The 16285-nt window shown below is 42.2% G+C and overlaps 1 protein-coding gene across 3 annotated transcripts in view; it reads right to left on the minus strand.

Annotated features, from left to right (window-relative positions):
• DIP2A (disco interacting protein 2 homolog A) overlaps positions 1–16285 on the minus strand; it is a 154161-nt gene that overhangs the window by 31415 nt on the left and 106461 nt on the right. For all 3 annotated transcript variants that reach the window (XM_039912499.1, XM_029069562.1, XM_029069561.1), the window contains 8 exons: positions 12402–12466; positions 12020–12113; positions 11000–11119; positions 9649–9763; positions 6832–6971; positions 2598–2734; positions 1215–1295; positions 365–492 (listed from right to left, as the gene is read on the minus strand). In XM_039912499.1, the coding sequence (XP_039768433.1) occupies positions 365–492; positions 1215–1295; positions 2598–2734; positions 6832–6971; positions 9649–9763; positions 11000–11119; positions 12020–12113; positions 12402–12466 (880 nt within the window). The remainder of the gene's footprint in view (positions 1–364; positions 493–1214; positions 1296–2597; positions 2735–6831; positions 6972–9648; positions 9764–10999; positions 11120–12019; positions 12114–12401; positions 12467–16285) is intronic.

The following is a 16285-nucleotide window of genomic DNA, read 5'->3' on the forward strand; positions in this document are numbered from 1 at the left end:
CTGTTTGTCTCTAACTTTAGACTATCTACGTGTTAAACCTAATTTTCTCTCCTTTGGTAATTCATTCATAGAACCTATATTTGTCAAATCTTAAAACCCTCAAGCTCTGTAAACGTGCTGACAACTTAAACAAGTGTTTAAATGTAGTTAACTGTGAAAATAATTAAACCTAAGTAATACTAGTTGTAGAGATTTATTTTACTTTTTTACTACTATGGAACACTGCACTTGAAAAGAAAATCACATAATGGTATCATTTAAACACATACCCTATTTTGAAACTGTGAATGCCTCGAAAGAAAACTTATAAAGTGACTGAATCAGAAAACAGAGCAACAGTAAAAACTCCAAAAGGAATATTCACCTTCCTCGGTAGACAAACTTCATCGGTTCCACGGCCAAAGCTGTGGCTACGACATCATCTGCATTATGCCTGCGAATACTAACTACCATCAGACCATCCAGTTTTCCCACCACAAACACCAAGTTATCCTGGACACACACAAAAAATATTAATTACAAATGTGCGAAGTGAACAGTCATCACACTTACTGGTTACTTATAAACAAAAGTGAAAGGAAAAGATGGGAGAGGAGGGTGGGCAGAGAGAAGCTGGGAACTACCCAAAGCCTCCATGCTACTGGGTCTTATCCCTTTTTCCCCCCTCAATAGCGAAGATGACCCGAGACAGGGGGATATAACTAATCTTCAAATTTACCGATAACAGTCTCTAGACATACCAATTTTGGATGGGCATGTGTATTCTATTTTGATGCACATGCCGGAACCCCTCATTCATATGAATCCTGTTTTTTAATCTCAAAATGAAAAAAAAATTGGTAAAGTAGAGCATCTAGATGTTCATGGCGGGGGGAAGGAGAGGTTCTAGGACCATGTTATTCCCGTGGTTTATAAATGGAACTACCACCTGTACTATGAGATGCATTTGATCTTTCTAACTGACTCCTTAAAATAGGTCCTGTACGATCCACAATTCAGCAGACTGCAAAATACCAAGAAAAATTATTTTAGAGAACTGACGATAGTGGTTTCTCCTACCCTCATTAACAACAAAATTCTTCAGAGATGCTATTTAACTGGTCCTGTTTATCATTTTGTCAAACTTCACCAATCTAATACACACTACATATTAAAATTTTGTAATTATAGTCTTGGCTTCCAAATGAGCGATGAGATTATCTAGTCATACTTACAGGCCCAATAAAACCAAGTAATCCTGTTCTTGTAAAAGGTTGATCTGAAATAGGCACTCCTCCTGCAGTGACGGGAATGGTCTGACAGATTAAAGAAGGTAATGTCATTCAGACGACTTTCTGGATTAGTAAGAACTAAACACCGCTTTCATCAAATGCTATTCGGTAAAAAACAAATCCAGGGAGAGCAATATGACAAATGGGTATGTTTTACATGGAAATAAAATGCCCACTGCTTCACATACATTAGTCTTGCCGGTGGATTAAACAAAAAATAATTTATGGGACCTACCAAAAATTTACCTCTCACAAGCTCCACAACGTCACATTTCCAGGACATCTCTATCGGGATGTTTCGCCGGTACATTTAAATAAAGTTAGGATGTCTAAACTGAACTTCTCATCTACTGTCCCAGACCCATTCCTAAGGGGATTCTGTCCTCCTCCACTTGAATAGGACAGGCTGAAGAAGAGTCGTCAATCAATCAGTGGTACTTACTGAGTGCTTACTGTGTGCAGAGCGCTGTGCTAAGCCCTTGGGAGAGTACAATATCACAGAGTTGGTAAGCATGATACCTAACCCTAAGGAATTTACAGCCCAAAGGGGGGAAAAGCAGCAGCAGCACTGACATTTGGGAATGTCTGGTCTGCTGGACTCTGGATTGACCTGCTGGAGCAGTAGAAAACCTTAAAAAATGCTTAAAAAAACCCCAGTGCCCTCCAGCCAGTAAGTTCTCAATAAAGATCATTGATTGATTGGTTGACCGGACTTTCCTAAGTGCTTAGTAGAGCATTGCTCACAGTAGGGCTCAAAAACTACTAAGGATGATGTTAGGAAGGTTCATCTGAAAAACCTAACACATCGCTACAAAGTTAACAGGATAACTCAAGCTAGGATAGATCATGCAACAGAGGCCACCGCAAGAAATATCGGTACTTGCGGGGAAGGAATGAGGGAGAGGGAAGAAGTACTGTGATAAATCCATTTTTAAAAGTTGTAGTCTTTAGTCATTGGAAGTTATTCTTAAATGAATTTCTTTTTCATACTGTAACTTCCTATACACATTCTAAAATAAAGAGATCATTTCAGTATTTTTCTGATATGGTTATGACACTGAAAGTAATCGTTTTCTCTACTAAATATTTTAAACACTTTTTATAATTGGGTTTGAAATCTGCTAATTCTTACTTGAGTAGAGGTTAATGTGTTTTGTACATATCTAATTTTCATTACAAGGGTGAAGGAACAGACATGAGAGCAAAAGAAAAAAATTGGACTCTACTCACAGGTCTGCTTACTATTTGAAAGAATAGAGAGAAACGATGAGATACTATTTAGATCAAATGGTTACTTAAATTTAAAGCTTATCAAAAGGTACCAACCTCAAAGACATTTTTTGTGATCCCAAGTAGTCCAAAATAGGCTGTGCCGGTTGCATTTGAATTGACACAAACTTCTCCAACTTCATCAGTTTTACAGAGATATGGTGTACCTTCCACTTTCACAACACATATATTAGCTACAGAAGGAAAGTGCGGGGTAATTTATGAATAACCAATTTAACAAGTGTATACATAAACAATCCGTTCTCTGCCGTGGCTGAACCGAGAAATAGAGATTTAATAAACAAGCAATAAGCTGGCCCTTCTCCACTTCCAAGCCCTTCCTATATGCACAATCTCTCCTTGATTCTCCCACATGAAACTATAAATTTCCAACTGTTGGAGCAATGTTTTCTCTTAAAGCCCCAAGGAACCTATTTAAAAATACACAGTTATTCTACTTTTCAGCCACTTGTTCCTGAAGTAGAAATAACTAATAGGAGATAAACAAGATCCCCATTGATCTATGATTACAATACAACTAGTTTGGATTTTTAGCCCTTTGCTTCTCGTTGGGCTCAGACCCATCTTGAAGAAAGGCAGCCAGCCAGACGTGGTGGGGTTCAACCCAACGAGGGATGGGAACCAAAGCAGTCTGGTAGAAAAGCGCAGGCCTGGGAGTCAGGACACCAGATTTTTGCACTTCTGCCACTGCCTTGCTGTGTGACCTTGGGCAAGTCACTTAATCTCCCTGTGTTTCAGTTTCCTCATCTGTAAAATGGGGATTAAACCTGTTACTTCTCTTGCTTAAAATGTGAGCTCCGTGGGGGAGACGTACAGTGTCCAAACTGCATATAATTATTATTATTATCAAGATTATTAAAAACTCATGCCAAAGTCCAAACTATATGGCTGGCACAGGAAGTCCTAGACCGCATGAGGGCGATGGCATACAGAGGGCTGACTTCTTTCTCTAACGTCAGGACTGGTACCGCATTCATGGGCCCAGCCTGGGCCTCTGCAAGGTTCAACTATCCTCTTTTTGCCTGGCTGATACATAAGGAGGAATTTTGTACTCTCCCAAGTGCTTAGTACAATGCTCTGCACATAGTAATGTTCAAATGTATGGCCAACTGACTATAACTATCCATCGATGATATTCATTCAACTCTCCCTTGGTGCAGAGCACTTTACTAAGCACCAGGGAGAGTAGCTCTGCCACTTGTCGGCTGTGTGACTGTGGGCAAGTCACTTAACTTCTCTGTGCCTCAGTTCCCTCATCTGTAAAATGGGGATTAAGACTGTGAGCCCCACATGGGACAACCTGATTCCCCTATGTCTACCCCAGCGCTTAGAACAGTGCTCGGCACATAAGCGCTTAACAAATACCAACATTATTATTATTATTATTATTATACTATAGCTGGTAGACAAAATCTCTGCTCTCAAGTCATTCACAGTCTGACAGGACCTACAGCAGTTAATTTTGCCACTCATTAGCTTCTCTGAAAAAAAGTTTGATGAGAGAGGATGAGGCTCATATGAAGTATCAATAGCAGAACAATTATTCAGGGTATGGAGCAGCACGTGTCCAACACTTTCTGACACCTGAAAATGTAAGTTAATATAGTCGTCCTGGTAGCTGAAAGAAAGATGATTGTTCAAGGGACCCAGCGGGATAGTAGTGGGCAAGTATGTTGGCCCACAGGCTACTTTCCTCATTTGGTCAGCCTTCCACCAGCCAAAAGTGAAGCAGAAGGGGTGGAGTTGTAGGTGTGATTTAATGGCAGAAGCGCGGTCATTCACTCACTCATATTCCCTCCCTGTTTCCCCAAGCCCCACTGTGGCAACACTTACTGATTTAGGCCCAGAATTGGTTAGTAATCCCCACGGGCTGCTCTTCCTGGGACTGTAGCTAGGAGTACGAACTTTCCATTTGTGCAAGGGGACTGGACTTAGGGTGGACCACTAGAGACAGGGCAAAGAGAAGGAGAAAGAGAAAGGGGAAGGGAGTAGAGGTGGCAGAGAGAAAGGGAAGCGAGGAAAGCCTCGTACCTAGTAGAGTGGTGCTGTATGAACACAGCTTTCCTGTCCCGTAGGCTCCCCCCTCCATCCCTGCTTCTCTTGTCCTTGCTGTATTCTGGAGCTGAGCTAGAAGCTTCTTTCACCCCCATAAGGATGAGCTGCCTAGAGCCGCTCTTGGGGATCGTTTCAGCCCACCGAGTACAGGCAGCCTCTTCATCCCTTTCCGGCTCAGCACTGCCCACCTGCTGCCATTATCATCGGCCAGGTGGCAAAGGTTCTGGCTCAGATGGTTCATCTTGGGTCAGACCCTGAGCTTCCGCTGCTTGATGGATAACGGTAGCAGAGCAGGGCTGGAAAGGAGTGTGGCGCCTGTCGGGCCTCATAAGCCTCTGCATCAGATCTGGATGGCTGACCCAGGATTCAGGGCAAGAGGCGTCTCAGGTCCAGCTACACCCAGTGAGGACACTGGCAGGGGGCATGAGTTCGAGCTACCCCCTTGGCTTCCCCTCTGGCACCATTTAAGCTCTAAGGGATGGGGATGGGCTGGCTAGCTATGGTTTGGAAGAGCAGCATGACCTAATGGAAAGGTCCCAGGCTTGGGAGTCAGAAGGACCTGGATTTTAATCTCGACTCCACTGCTAGTCTGCTGTGTGACCCTGGGGAAGTCATTTCATTTCTCTGGGCCTCGGCTACCTCATCTGTAAAATGGGGATAAAAACTGAGAGCCCACGTGGGACAGGGACTGTGTCTAACCTGATTAGCTTGTACTTACCCCAGTGCTTAGAAAAGTGCTTGAAATATACTAAGTGCTTAACAAATACTATTATTATTGTTAATTTTATTGTTATCTGTCCTGTAGTGCCAAGTCCATGTGTGATAACCATCCATCCTTCCATGGATTTAGTGCTCTTGGTTGGGGCACGAAAGAGTTTATTCCTACAAGTCACAGCTGAGCGTGAATCGGGTGTCTCCTGCCACATATTCAGCCCACTGATCTGGATTAAATACCCGTGGGCCAGAGTTGGCTGGTGGCCCGTACTCATGCCTGAATGCATGAAAGTCAGGACAGAAAAAGGAAGAGGTTTATCAGATCCTTCCTCCCCTTTTCCTCCCACTCACCTAATTTGCCAGCAAATAATCCACACTATATGGAAACTGCTGATTCAATACCCATAACCTCAAATTTGTGGCTTTTAGGAGTTGGGAGATACTACGTTTTTATTCAAATAATTTAAGTTCAAGCCTTTCGAAACTGAAAAGCATTCATAAAGTTAGCGTAGCCTGAAAATGCCTTAATGCACTCTGTCTAGACTGTGGAAATATAGCTCCCAAGAAATGCTTTACAGGTTGAGTTCTTTGGTACCTTTACCAGTCCACTTTCCTCTGATTCTCTCTTTATTTTCACCTAGGGTTGTTGGGCATACAGGAAGCTGTATATTTTTCCCATTCGCCTCCCTCGCACCCATGCATATCTCTTGCTGCTTCTACTTCATAGAGGCTTTGTTGATATGACGTATCTTAAATCATGTCTTCCTTAGAGAGACCCCAGAGTTCTTTGGGCAACAGTAGGGAGGAAACAGGAGTTAAGTATTTGTTCTTTGGATTACAGACTGGGGATGTGTGACCCAAATGAACTTTTACTGCACAGTCAAAGAAAGTATTCCATTGTTATCTTCATCTCAGGGAAAATATTTTCAGAATTCCTGCAAGCTTTTAGGGTTGCCATTTATCATTATTCATGAGACCTATTATTTGTAGCTCATAAGACCTTTGTGTAGAAGACTTCCATTCCCCTTTTATAAGATGAAGAATATCAGTACCTTTGGAGAAAAATTAGCTATGGCTTCTTCAAACTTTATTCGAATAACCTGATTTTCTAACGTGTGCTGAAAATTTTAGAAGAGACCATCGTGAGCCCGTCAAATGAGCGGGATGAGATTTGATACGGTAAAACCCCTTGTTTTATAAAGTGGTTTGTTTTTTTATTTTACAATTAAACTCTTGTAAATTTCATTATCTTCTCTGACCTGTCAGCGCTCTAAGGCATGAGCTAGTTAGAGAGACCGAAGACCAGGAGAAGTTATAACGGCCAGCTGAGGAAAGGAATATCTCAGAGGGATTTCTTCAGTTATCGTACACCGATAATTTCAGATTGCCTGACTCTACCCTTGCATATATTCCACTGCATAAAGAACATGACATTGCTGATTCTGTAATTCATCCAACTTTCGGTAAAAGAAATAAATCATTTAAAATATAATCTTCCTACCTCCAGGCATAACCTGACCAACATCCTGCACCGTTAATACTGACAATTTTTCTTCTGTGTCCACTCTGATCACACTGTAACTCAGGCCATTCATGGATAACACTGCCTTTCCTGGTGGCGGTCCACCCAATTCTGGTGGTCTGAAAGATAAGATGGCACATCAATCCAAGAAGAACAACCACACTGTCAATCGGCTTCTCCAAATATTGCTTCATTTCCTTAGGGGATGGGTTGAGAACTTAGAGCTGGGGACCCAAAACTGACTCTTGATACCAGAGGTGACATTTGAGCATTAGGGGATCACTCCCTGCTAGCCACTGTCAATCATTAATTCAATCAATCGTATTTACTGAGCGTTTGCTGTGTGCAAAACTGCACTAAGCACTTGGGAGAGCACACTATAACAATACACACATTTCTTGCCCGCAACAAGCTTATTGTCCCCAAGGACTCAGTACCAGAAGTCCAAAGACCATCAGCTCCGTCTTCAAACCTTGTGGGGATGAAGTAGCTGGCCTGCCCCGTCCCTTTGAGCCAGAGAGGGGGTGACAAGATAACGGCCATACTCCTGGACCTCTGGCGGCAGGACACAAGGCCCGGTCTGGGGTTTTCATTATCCTCTGCCAGACGGCAGGGCAAGCTGGAATTGCTCTGGCCCTGTGCCAGACCACCCCCTGCTCCAAGGCAAGCTGCATGGCCCTGTCCACCTGCTCCCTTGCCAGTAAGTAACTGCATCACCAGTGTGAGCCAGTAAAACCAGGAACTGGGGCAGGGGGCAAGAGCAGTCCTGTGCTGGGTCCCGGGACTACTGATTGTGGTCCCTGTGGGTCCTGAAGAAGAGGAAGATTCAGGCTCCCAGGCTGGAGTTAACTAAGGTTGGAGTTAGGCAATGGAGCAGGAAGAGGAAGGTGAGTGAGAACTACTTAATTACTTAATGCAGCTCCTGCCAGCAACAACAAGGGGGTGCCAAGCCAGGGCTTGATGAGTAAGGTACAACCCGATTACCTTGTTCTACCCCAGTGCTTATAACAGTGCTTGGCACAAAGTAAGCGCTTAACAAATGCCATCATTATTATTACTATTAAGGGGCAAGGGGTCAGCAACAGGAATCGGGCAATCCCTTTCTCTTTCCTGATGTGGTGAAGGAAGTCTGCATTTCCAGTTACCTCTGTCCCTCTTCCATCCATTTATAAGCAAACCTACTTTGATTTGTTTTAGATCAACAGACACTTTTCCTCCCCTGAAACGTATCTCCGAATAACGATAATAAAAATAATGACATCTGTTGCATTTAAGTGCTTACTTAGAGCCAAGTACTGTACTAAGCATTGCGGTACATCAAGATAATAGGGTCAGATTCAATCCCTGTCTCACAAGTATAAAGAGGAGGGAAAACAGGTATCTAATCCCCATTTTACAAGTGAGTAAAGTGAGGCACTGCTAAGCCTGAGTACCTCCATTTCTGCCTTCCTCTCCTACCCCAAGAAGACTAACACTACCTCCCTGCAGGCTGAGTGCCATGAGCCCGTTGTTGGGCAGGGACTCTATCTGTTGCCGAATTATACATTCCAAGCGCTTAGTACAGTGCTCTGCACACAGTAAGCACTCAATAAATATGACTGAATGAATGAATGAATCAAAGATGTAACCTCTACACCTATGGTAAATACGGTGTCAAATCAATCAATCACATTTATTGAGCACTTACTGTGCACACTGAACTGTACTAAGCGCTGGGAAAATACAACAGAACTGATAGACATGTAGTCTGCCCACAACACATTTATAGTTTTGATGCAGGGGGAAAGGCATTATTATAAAGAAATTACAAAATATATAGACTCCTAGGGGAGGGGAGATTAAAGGGTGCAAAACCCAAAGTAAAGGTTACACAGAAGGGTGTGGAAGCAGAGGAAATACGGACTTAGTTGGGGAAGGCCTCTTGGAGAAGATGTGCTTTTAATAAGGCTTTGAGGATGAGGAGAGTGATCATCTGGGGGATGTAAAGGGAGCGGGGAGGGTGGCGTTGCAGGCCAGAGGCGGGATGCGGGAAAGGGGTCAGCAGCACAATAGATGAGATTAGGGTATGGTGAGTAGGTTGGCATTAGAGGAGCCAGCTGTGAGGATTGGGTTATAGTAAGAAATCAGGGAGGTAATGTAGATGGGGGCAAGGTGATGGAGTGCTTTAAAGCCAACAATAAGGAGTTTCTCTTTGATGTGGATGGGCAACCACTGGTGGTACCTGAAGAGTACGGAAACATGGCCTGAAAGATTTTGTAGAAAAGTGGTTCGTGGCAACATCAGCAATGGTCAGGCTGCCTTCCCACACAGAAAGAGGGCAGAAGGAAGGATGAACAGAAACTGGTTGATTTTCTCTTTTCCTCCCTTTTCTTCCCCCTCTCATTCTCCTCCTCTCACCCCACTGCACTTATGTACATAACCAAATACTTTACTGCTCCCCCATCTCAAACTTTTTAATGTCTTATCTCATCCACTAGATTGTGTTTTGAGGGCAGGAATCATGTCTACCAAATCTATGTATTCTTCTCTCCCACACACAGTAAACATTCAATAAATACCATTATTTGATACTACTTTGTAATTATACCTTCTTAATGAAGTAGGGCATGTTCATTTAATGTGTATGCACCAATTCCTCAAAGATTTCTCTTCTTCCCCCCGCCCTCCTCTCGCACACAAAGGTTTGGAGACTGCCTTAGGGCAGTCAATGTGATGCACTGCAACTTTTATACTGTAAGAACGCTTGGTCTAAGTAAAAAGGTAATTCATTACTATATGGAAATCTGGTTCAGTTACCTGCGAATAGCAACAGTCAATGCCTCTGAAGAACTGGCACAAGGACAGATTACCTCTGGTCTCAGGCCTCTGGACTGAAAGACGTTGATGAATGCATCACAGGATGATATTGACCCTGAGGGAAATTTAAAAAAAAAAAGTTACACATGGACAAAAAGTCACAGGGTCAGAATTACTCTGTCATTTAAAGGAATAAGAAAATGATTACATTGATGAAGGGTGAGTGGTTTATGATCTTTCAGCATCCCCTCAAAATAAAATTCTGGAGAACAAATCCCCCTTGTCAGGGCAAATATACACATATCATACAGAAGGTTATGTGATCATTTAACCCAGGCTAGCGAAACACCCACGGGGCCCTGTTGAGGGATTCTGAAGAATGAGGATTTCAGTGGTTTTGCTTTTTATGAATCAGCTTTGGGGAGAACAAGTTACTTAAAAATTTATTGATGTAGACAACCTAAAAGTTGTGTGAACTTAAGCAAGAGTTAAGCTTCTGTGGGAATGCTGGGAAGAATGAAGGCTCCTTTGACTCAACAAATCTGCCTCCACAGGGATGTGAAGTAGAACAACACTGCTGTAAACTGGAAATGCTGGAGGGACAGTTGCTATATTACAGCAATAACCAAATTCTGAGAAGACTGTTTTTAAAAGACTTCGGAACAACCATCATAGCTAAATTTCTCATGACTGTTTTTTGAAAGATCACGGAGCTAAAGATACAAAATATTTTTCTTTAATGCTACATTATTTTATGCCAGTTCTCAGCATCATTGATGCCAATTTAGAGGCAGTGAGGCCTAGTGGATACACCATGGGACAGGGACTCAGGAGGACCTGACTTCTAATCCCGGCTCTATCACTTGCTGTCATGTGACCCTGAGGAAGTCACTTAATTTTTATCTAAGAGCCTCATCTGTAAAATGGGGATTAAGATTTTGAGCCGCATGTGGGATGTGGACTGGGTCCAACTTATTTTATCTTATTGTATCTATTCTAGCACTTAGAACAGTGACTGGCATATAGTAAGTGCTTAACAAATACCACTCAAAAATTGCACAGGATGAATACCAGGAATTTGACTGAACTAATTTACTACTGAAGAAAATGAATTAATAAATTGAGAAAACATCCCAGCAAAAATTACTTCAGAATGAAAACTGCATTTGAGAGAGAAATTTTCTTACATTAGGCTAGTCCTGCATTTAGGCTTTCTAAGAGTAGTAAGGAACTGAAAAAACAATAAGATGCAGCAAAGAGTGGTATCAAAGATCAACGTCTGATAGAGAAACAAATACCGCAATCATTCTACCTGATACCAGTGCTTGAGTTTCATAACGTTTTGACTTACATGGATTAGCTCCATCTGCCACTATCAGCATTCTTAAGGAGCTGAGACTGACATCCCTTTGATCACGCTGTGCCAAGAGAGACCAGTGCATATCCCGAGATTTAACTAATGCTACGCGGGCTAAAAGGGAGGAAAAACAAACAGGTATTCTGAAGCAAATGCCCACATGGAAGGGACAGAGTAAAAAAGGCATTCAATTTTTGTTCACATACATTTTGGGCACCCAAGTGCAAACTTTGCATTATTACTTTGCACAGATTAATAAATCAGAGAATTACAAAAGCAATTATGATTCAGGGATACATAAAGAAATATAGAAAGGCAATATTCCATACAGGATTGGAAATTAAGGCCTAAGAGGTAATGTTAAAAGTAGACTTATTTAATCTCATTTCAAGTCTTCATACTTTTCACTCTCTTTGCTGATAGAACAAAATAAAATGGGCTTAAATTGCAGCTGCCAATAGGTTAAGCATAAAGAAAGAGCTTCCTGGCAGCAAGGATTGTTAATAATGAACAAAGGATGTTTTAAAAAATACACTGGTCCTCATCTGAAGTAGGGAGGGCTGATGAAATGGCTTCTCCTGCTCTCTTTAAGCCCTGTAATTGGCAGAATACTAAAAATATTTTTAATTCCTTGCATTTTCATGTTTCTTAGCAGAAGAAATCTAAACAACTGTATCATTCTCTTTTTAAGAACTATAAAATGTTACACTCATTCCTTTTTGTGGTCACTGTTGTCATTTAGAAAGTCACAAAACACTTATGCATAGGAAAGAGCATGCCCAAATTCATGAAAATAAACTGGACATGATACAAGCAACACTATATTACCGTTATACAAGAGTTCAATTAGACTGTGTATTCTCTTCCAGCGCTTAGTACAGTGCTCAGCACACAGCAAGCACTTAACTGCTTTTACTACTACTATCATTCTAAAATTGACAAAATAGACATAACTGACAAAAATTTCTAAGAGCCTTTGCACGATTAAATTGAGGGAATATATTTTCCGATTACCTTTATATGAACATACTTTCTGTATCCAGGAAAGGGGGTTCACTTTCATTAATGCATAAGGAATACTAACAACATGCATTCTGTTCATGACACTCTGGAAAAGAAAATGTAATTGCCTCAATAAATGAGCCCAATATAAAAGAAATAAAATTCCACAACTGCAGTAAAATGTTCGAGTGCACAGTCTAACAACAGAATTTTAAAATATCCAGTGATTCAAGATCCCTCCTATTAATGTTTTAGACAAGTAATTCGGGTCAATCAGTTGACATTGAAGAATAAAATGTCATTTGGGAAACATATGGTTTTGAAATCTTAAGCCATGAACATGAAGATATCAGACATCCTATTATAAAATCCATTAACATTCCACAACACTCACTGTTAATACTCCATGCCAGAGACCAGCATCCCTTTTGAAATCCAGCACATTTGTTAGCGTTTCAGCTGAAAGTGGACAAAGACAATTAAGAGTAAAATTTGTTTTTTATGGTATTTGTTAACCGCCTACTAGTATGTGTCAAATACTCTTCTAAGCGCTGGGGTAGATACATATTAATCAGATCACATATTGATCAAATCCACTAACGGCAACGTATATTTTTTAGAAACCCTAACTAAACAGAGTTTAATACTTGTAAGGCTTTTGTAGACAATGAATATCTGTCACATTTGGAAACGTCATTCTTCTACTTTTCAAGATAGTCAAAATGAAAACTGTTTTGGTTCCTTACTGATATTCACCTTTAGATAATATATGTATATTATAATGTACGTATCTAGAATTTCTTTACTGAAATTAAACGAAAATGGTATCTTGCATAAAGTTGGTGATTTGGGGCAAGTAAATAGGAGGAGTGCAGATGCTATTATCTCAGACACCTACTGAGTATCCACAGCATGCTTGGCAATATATTCTAGGCCCTCCAGTTGCTTTTAAAACATCACCACCCAAACTTTTAAGAAGGGTCGTATTGATATTTCAAAACAAATTTCGGAATTATTGTTTCACATCTCATTTTCAAATTTATAAGGCAAAATTCCCCTTCTCCAGAATCAGTGCTTCTTTATACTAGCTCCAAATCCCTATTCTCCCCTTTATTCCAAGTAACTGTGTACCACACCTCTTTTGGAATAACTCACTTCTGACTCTTTGGAAGAAGAGTGCCGTTTCAAAATGCGAGTGTTCTTTAGGAACCACACAAAATATGTAGGATCCCTAAAAATTTCTAAGACAATACTATGGAATACTATCTGAATTCTCAACAACACTCATCACTTCACCTTTGCTTGTACACTCTGGGCATTAAACTACAGGCCATGTGAATTTATGTAAAATTTTCCTTTTAAACAACTGTAATCCTTATCCTCTGTAAATTCCCATTAGTAAAGAGAATAGAACTCCATTTGTCTAAAGAAACACATTAAACCAATGTAGGAGAAGCCCTCAATAGAAATAAATCTTATTACATGATGGTGGGCAGTAATTTTTCAACGTGAGCATGAGGGTGAACTCTGGGGCAGGATGTGGCGGATCGATAAGTGAAAGGAAGGTAAGAGAAGAAGGAAAAGAAGAAATGAGGGCAAGAGAAAGAGAAGAAAACAGAGAAAGGAAAAAGGTACTCTGACATGACACCTTCCCTTTCTCCTCTTCAGCTGCTGCTTTTTTGATCCACCCCGGGCTTTGAAACTGGGCATGAGCATTTCCCTTCATCCATGGCCTGAAATTCCCCTGCAAAGAGCGGCCATCTGTCTGCCTCACCTGCCTAAGGGCTTCAAACAGGGACAGGAGGGGGGATGGGAGGTTCAGGGCTACTGCACTGCAGGCACCTTGTGGGGTGGCAAGGTCTCTGTGTTTTTTGGCATTCGGGCCGCTACCAGAGGCTCGTGGCAGAAAGAAAGTCCAGTGACTGTGCCAGCCACGGGATGCCTGTGCTCCAACAGCTCCGGGGCTCCAGCCGCCATCCTGCCTCCGGACCTTCCCCCAAGCTGTTGCAAAGGTGAGGCTGAGGTGAGGCAGCAGCTGATGACTTCCCATGCCTCTCCAGGCTGGGAAAACAGCGATGGTGAGGTTGTCGTCCTCCTCCTCTTTCTGTCATCATGGGATGAGAGGGGTGGCCTCCAATTTAGCTTCACCTCTGATCCCCTGGGGGCAGGGTCGGCTAGCATTAGTGCCACAGATCTACTGGGTGAAGCTATTGGTTTTGCTTCTTAGTGCTAATTAATTGGGGTTTAGCCCCTACAGCCCCTCTCTCGGTGGGAATGATTTAAACAACAATTTAAAAATTCTGGCTTCTGAGGACATTTCAGTGGTTAATAAGTAATACCAAACCAGTCGATGCCACCAGCATTTTCCTGATATCAAGTGTGTATAGGTAGCGCAGTCAAATTCCAGACACTTATTTTAAGTATGAGAGCACTTCATCCCATAGTCCTATCACAAAGAAAACGATTAATTTTCCCTTCCCAACTGAAGCGATTATGTAACAAACTCCCCATGATTGGTAAAATAGTAATTAATCAATTCAAATCCCTCTGGGACAAAGGGGATTAGAGACTCTGCACTTTCGGAGAGCAGCAGGGGAGGAGAGCATGACTTCCCAAGTCTTCAACTAAGTCAGCGTACAGGGCTTCCTGCGCAAGAGATGCAGTCATTCCAGCCCCACAGACCAGAGCAAAATGTGTGAGAAGCAAAAAGATGAAAAAATGATCTTGGCAAGGAATCAATTGTATTTATTGAGTACATATCGTGTGCACAGCACTGTACTAAAGCACTTGGGAGAATGCAATATAACAGAGCTGGTTGACGGGTTCTCTGCACACAAGGAGCTTACAGTCTGGAGGGAAAGTCAGACATTGATACAATTTATGGATATTTAGGTAAGTGCTGTGGGAGGACTGAGGGAAGGGTGAATAAAGGGTGCAAATCCAAGTGCAAGGGTGATACAGAAGAGGGTGGGAGGAAATGAAGGCTCAGTCGGGGAAGGCAGCCTGGAGGAAATGTTCTTTTAGTTAGGCTTTGAAGGTGGGGATGTGAAAGGTGGGGGGAAGGTTTCCCAGGGACAAGGGAGGGGTTTCCAGGGACGTGGGTGGGAGACCAGCAGTGTGACAAATGAGATTGAAGTACATTGAGTAGGTTGGATTTGGAGGAGCGAAGAGTGCGGGCTGGGTTGTAGTAGGAAATCAGGGAGGGAGGAAGGAGGAAGCAAGGTGACTGAGTGCTCTAAAGCCAAGAAATGGAGCAAGTGAATATAAGTATCACACAACCTCCTGGATTAAGAGGATCAATTATAACCTTCTTTGTACCTGCATGAAAAGGAGGTATCTTACTCGTATTAATGTCTGTCTACGCCTCTAGATTATAAGCTCACTGTGGGCAGAGAGCGTTAACTGTTGTATTGTGCTCTCCCAAGTGCTTAGTACAGTGCTCTGCATGTAGTAAGTGCTCAAAAAATATGACTGATTAATCACGTAGGTTCAAATAATACAGAGGTGAAGGTTTTGCCTACACTTCCTCCCTTCCACTATCAATGGAACCAAAGTCAATCAATCGATCATATTTACTGACCACTTACTCTGTGTAGAGCACCATACGTAACTCTTGGGACAGCATAATAAAACAGAGTTGACAGACTCATTACGTGCCCAGGGAGAGCTTACAGTCTTAAGAGAGAGACAGACAATAATATAAATAAATGAATAAATACTAATAACTGTGGTACCTGTTAAGTGCTTGCTATGTGCCAAGCATTGTTCCAAGCGCTGGGGGAGATTTAAGCTAATCAGGTTGGACACAGTCCCTGTCCCACATGGGGCTCCTAGTGCTAATCCCCGTTTAGAGATGAGGTAACTGAGGCGCAGATAAGTTAAGTGACTTGCCCAAAGTCACACAGCTGACAAGTGGTGGAGCCGGGATTCAAACCCATGACCTTCTGACTTCTATCCACTACACCACGCTGACCTCCCAGCTTCCTGTCTCTCCCGACTCCAGTCCATACTTCACTCTGCTTCTTGGATCGTTTTTCTTCAAAAATGTTCAGTCCATGTTTCCCCACTCCTCAAGAACCTCCAGTGGTTGCCCATCCACCTCTCCATCAAACAGAAGCTCCTTTACATTGGCTTTAAAGCAGTCAATCGCCTTGACCCCTCTTACCTCTCCTTGCTACTCTCCTACTACAACCCTGGCCACGCACTTTGCTCCTCTTATGCCAACCTTCTCACTGTACCTCAAGCTTGTCTATCTTGCCATTCTCTCGCCCATGTCTT

The sequence above is a fragment of the Ornithorhynchus anatinus genome, chromosome 7 (assembly GCF_004115215.2).
Source record: "Ornithorhynchus anatinus isolate Pmale09 chromosome 7, mOrnAna1.pri.v4, whole genome shotgun sequence".
NCBI classification, from domain to species: Eukaryota; Metazoa; Chordata; class Mammalia; order Monotremata; family Ornithorhynchidae; genus Ornithorhynchus; species Ornithorhynchus anatinus.